Source organism: Echeneis naucrates, chromosome 1 (assembly GCF_900963305.1).
Source record: "Echeneis naucrates chromosome 1, fEcheNa1.1, whole genome shotgun sequence".
Lineage (NCBI taxonomy): Eukaryota > Metazoa > Chordata > Actinopteri > Carangiformes > Echeneidae > Echeneis > Echeneis naucrates.
Window position 1 is genome coordinate 1,411,954 of NC_042511.1, and position 4,950 is coordinate 1,416,903.

Genomic DNA, 4,950 nt, shown 5'->3' on the forward strand with positions numbered 1-4,950 from the left:
AGTTCCTCTGGCCCGGCCTCCTCCTGCAGCTCTTCCCGTAATGTGCTCACTGCCACCGGGCATCTGATTCAGTCCCCAGACCCCGCGTGGAAACAGTTGTATATTACAACCAGTATAATTTGGAAGAATTAATTTCAGTTTTTCTTCTTGTCATTGTAAAATTGTAATGATAGTAATAATTTAGTTTCTAAGGCGCAATGGAAACAGAATCAAAACGCACCGTCTCTCATTGGTTGGATTTATTAGAATAGATGTGAAATAGACTAAAACAATTCTCTGTTGAACCCCTTTTAAAAAAAAAAGTCAAAGCAATTCAATCTTTTCCATAGACTAAAAATATACCATAAAAACAAACATTTAAAAAAAAGAGTCGTCTGTTTTGCGCGTCCTTTACGCGTCAGAGCAGTCGGTGCCAAACCGGGCCAAAGCTGTGACACCTCCAGCCTTCACACACTGGACCAGTCCGGATCAGCCACAGCTGGACCCGGACTCCACAGTTCTCTGGCGGCTGCAGGTTCAACAAAACTGAAAGATCTCCGTTAAAGACGGGACCGACAGCCGGTCCGTTCCGGTTACCAGGCCCGGATCCCCTGCAGGGAGCCCTGGCACGACGTGACCGCCGTCCCCTGGTGAGTCTGGGCCTGCGGGGAGCCGCCGAGGCCGCTCACGTTTCCCAAGTTCATGTTCATGAAGGCGTTGGGGGCGCCGGACGGGGGGAGGGCGGGGATGCTGGTGTAGGTGCAGCTGTAGTTGGTGTTGTAGGCCGGGCTGCTGTAGGTGTAGGCCGGGTATCCGTTATAACTGTACGGGTTGGAGGCGTACGGAGCGGCGGCCGGGTAGCTCTGCGCGCCCCCCAGGCAGGGCTTCCCGTCCCGGACCAGCACCGGCACGGCGACGCGCCGCGGCGGCGGAGGGTGGTGCTGCCCCGCCGCCTCCAGGGACTTGTCCTGCCGCTGCCGTTTGCACTTGTAGCGCCGGTTCTGGAACCAGATCTTCACCTGGTTGGAGGTGAGCTTCAGGCTGGAGGCCAGGTGCTCCCGCTCCGGGGCCGACAGGTAGCGCTGCTGCTTGAAGCGCCGCTCCAGCTCGAAGACCTGAGCCTGGGAGAAGAGCACTCTGGGCCTCCGCCGGCTCCGCTGCTTCTGCACCGGCCGCTCCGAGTCGGCCTGCCCGCCCTCCGCCGCCTCCTCCCGGGACACCAGCCCGCAGCTCTCTGGGCAGGTTGGGACAGAGAAGAAGCGTTAAAGCATGAAATATTAAAATAAATTAAAGTATCATCAATCCTCTCACTGCGCACTCACAGACCGCCCAACAATACTTAGACTTCCTGTCACCTCTAAAAAAAATTAAAATTAAATAAAATAAATAAAAGTTACCTAAATATTAGTTTATTTTTTTATTCTCGTTAAATTACCAAAAAACAAAAAGGAGAGCAGAGATTATCTTTGTTTTAAATTAAATCAAATGAAGCAGAGAACAGAAGACGAGGCTGATGAGAAAATATTAAAAAGGCAAAAACCGAAATGAGCATATAAACATATACAAACAGATAAATAATTAAAATGGGAGATTTAAGAAAATTGTACATTTTTATTGGCTCCCTAAAAAAGGTGACTTTAAAAGATGGTGAATAATTGTGTGTTTATTAGCTACTTGTCGGTGTCATTTCTTTTACAGGCCTCTTTAAACTAATTGTCGGTTTATGGTCTTCACATCATCACAGAAAAAGTGTTTGACAAGAGCAGACTTTACAGGATCCGTCTCAGACCTGCTCACTCTTACTGGACTGCATCAGCAGCACAAATTCAAATTTATTATATGAAGAGATGAATACATTTCAAAAACTAAGAATAGAAAATACTAAGATCATTTAAATAGACCAGAGCTGCAGGATTATTTCTAACTCATATTAACTGTGAAGTTGGCCATCAAATACACAACAAATATCACACATAATCCAGTTTGTGTTGAATTTGCTGCCCTGTTGTGTAATTGAGGAAGCTGCTCTGGTCGACTTGTTTTTGTGGCTCTCTGTGTAAATGGTTGTGAAGCCGCAACACAAACCGCTGCTTCCGTTTGTGTTTCACTCTGTGAGGCCAACTTTGTGTGTGTTATTTGCCGTGTGTGCGATTGTTGTTGCTCCTTTGTTGTCCTTTGTTGCTCTTTGTCTGGCAGTTACAGTAGCAGCTTGTGTGTTAACTCACTGCTCTCCTGCTCCTCCAGCTCGGCGGGCTCCAGCCTGGCTCCCTGCAGCCCGGGGTGGACGTACATGTCCGGGGACAGGCTGGTGTCCCCCCGGTCCTCCTCCCGCACCACCAGCGCGCTGAGGTAGGCCAGGTTGTCCTCCCCGTCCGAGAAGGGAGGGCTGTCCCGGGCTGCCGCCAGCATGCAGGACGGCGGGGTTTGGAAATGCCGCCTCTGCTGCTGCTGGTCCGGCGGAGAGCCGGCCAAGTGCTGCTGAGTGTGGGCCCGGCGCTGGAGCTCCAGGGAGCCGGGCTGCTGCTGCTGCTGCTGCTGCTGCTGCTGCTCCAGCTTCAGGATGTCCTTGACGGAAAACGGCGTGGAGGTGAGCGGGCTCTGCAGCATCATGTCATCCAGCTCCTGCTCTGCAGCATCGAGGAAATGAAGCCCGCCGAGTAACATGCACGCCCCCCCTTCTGCCTCCACACTGTCCTTCTAACAAACAGTTGAGCCTAATTGCCCCTTCTGTGCTAATTGCAGGTGCGTTAAGCCTCTGGAATGCCTCATTGCCGTAAATCGTGTCAGTCCCGGGTCGGTCCGTGCAGCTCTCCTCGCTGACAGATATGATGTCTCGGGCCGGGGCGCTCCTTCGCCTCCTCTGATGTCAGGGGGAGGGGTGTGTGTGAAATGGAAAGTCCGAGTGTGTTGGAGAGGAGAGAGGGTCGGCATTGGGGTGGGCGGGGCCTACGTAGGTGACGTGACGTGTGTTTGCATAGTGTTGTGATTCAGAGTTGTGTGAACAGGGTGGATAGAGAATTCCTCCGCACCCCCCCCGGCTGTCTGTCACAGGATCTCCGTTCATTTGTATTGTTTTCTATCTGAACATACTCTACCCAGTTTACCCCCCCACCACACACACACACACACACCGCGGGCAGCAGTCTGTGATGTGGATGCTGGTTTGTGCGTAAATCTGCGCACTGCGCCGTCGGCCCTGTGCCAAGTCCCGTCAAGGTCAACAGCCAGGTCAAAGGTTAATATATAGGGGGGGGGGGGGTCTTCACATCGCTCACTTCATGATGCCTCCAGGTTGTTTCAAACCTCTGCCTACATACCGTGTCTGATCTGAAGCCTGTCCTCCCCCTGTGGTCTCCCTGCAGCAGCCGGCTGTCCTCGGTGTCTCAGAGCTCTTTTATCGCGGGTGTTGTATTAATAACCGCCCTGGGCAGATAAGCAGGGCCCCCCGGGGCAATTAAAATTCCTTCAGGAAAACTGACTGACGTTTTTAGCCCGACCTAATCTGCTCCTATCTGCCCCCCCCTTTCCGCCTCTGTCACCCCCGCTGCCTGCTCCGCTGCAGGTTTTTCCTGCTCGGACACTCTGCAGGTGGACAGAAAGTCCTCCACAATACAAACGAAGAATTATTGTCATGAACTGTTTTTGATGCCCCCTCAGTCAGACACTGAAGCCGAGTTTAGCAAAAACACAACTTTAAATAGAAAATGTCTCATTATTTTGGTGAGAAAAACAGTTTTTGTTTCTGATAATAGAAAATAAACTGCCCACATGAGGACATGAAGTCCTGTCCCTCCTTCTGTGACCATGAGCCCTCATTATGGACCTTCTCTCCTCTTGGATGTGTTGACCTTTGACCTTTCCGGCCAAACATTTCACTGTCACACAACTGTAATCTTTCCTTCCAACAACATAATCAACTTTTTGAATTTTCAGTAACGCGAGCCTATTTAGGAAAAACAAGGTAGATCCAATTAGAAATATTTATTTGAATCTGGAACAATTATGTAGATGAGAACAAAAAAGATGTTTAAAATCAAGTTAGTGTTACTTAATGGGGCAAATTTATCCTTTACACACACACACACAAATACTTCTAAGTTTTATACATAGACGCCATTTGATGCCAAAAGTTAACCTTTATTTAATAAAACAGATCGAGCAGGAAACTTTTTGTCACAGAAGCTTCAGGTTTGTCTGACGACGTGCAGCTTCTCTGTATTTGACTGACGTGCCGTCCAGCTGACATCATTAAATTGATGGCTAATGGTAACCATGGTTACAGCACGGCAGTCAAACCCGACGTCATCTGAAACGGATGTCAAACATGAGAATGTGAAGTCTGTAAACATGGAGGTGCTTTCTGACTCTAAACACTCTGTGTGGCCGTTTCCAGCAAGAGTTTAGCTTCAAGTAGTTTTATGGCTTCAACCTTCTTTTATTCGTGGTGGTGAATCTGAATTAGGAGGTGGTCGTTCTTTCTTGCTGCTTGATGAAGCTCAGTGTCCTTCAGTCCTCAAACAAACTGAAGATATCAGCTAATTTCAGGTCTTTTCTTCGGATGATAAATGATGCTACGTTCTTATTACTTATCAGTTTATTTGATTTCAAATTTTTCTTAATGCATTAATCCCAAAACACAAAAACGTCACAAAGACTCTGCAGAGCAAACGATAATATCTTAGATGTAAGTTTTCATCCTGCAAACTTTATTACCAAACCAAGGAATGAGAAGAGATACGGGATTCCCTGCTGAGGCCTCTCTCAGACCAGGTCAGGGCGTCTGTGCATCCCAGCAGGTAGTAAATATGTGTGTCCGTGGCAGCTGGACTCGGCCGGCACGTCCTGCTGGTGCCTGTAGACTCCCCGGCGACTTGCTCTGATTCAGCTACATCATCATCAGCGCGTCCTCATAAAAATGTGCCAAACAAGGCAGCAAAGTGTTTAGACTGGCACACGGCCGCCTCCATTTAC

General features: G+C 49.1%; 1 protein-coding gene across 1 annotated transcript; it reads right to left on the minus strand.

Moving 5' to 3' along the window:
* Positions 1 to 331: 331 nt before the first annotated feature.
* Positions 332 to 2,894, minus strand: LOC115036468 (homeobox protein Nkx-2.3-like). Its single transcript, XM_029494687.1, has 2 exons — positions 2,205 to 2,894; positions 332 to 1,213 (listed from the first exon to the last, which is right to left on the minus strand). The coding sequence occupies exons 1-2, from the start codon at positions 2,641 to 2,643 to the stop codon at positions 573 to 575; spliced, it is 1,080 nt and encodes a 359-aa protein (XP_029350547.1). The 5' UTR covers positions 2,644 to 2,894; the 3' UTR covers positions 332 to 572.
* Positions 2,895 to 4,950: the final 2,056 nt, after the last annotated feature.

Bases quoted from the DNA above. Each gene is read 5' to 3' on its own strand.
- LOC115036468 (XM_029494687.1), bottom strand. From the start codon at position 2,643: ATGTTACTCGGCGGGCTTCATTTCCTCGATGCTGCAGAGCAGGAGCTG. The intron at 1,214-2,204 runs GTGAGTTAACAC...CAACCTGCCCAG, and splicing joins GCTGGAGGAGCAGGAGAGCA to AGAGCTGCGGGCTGGTGTCC.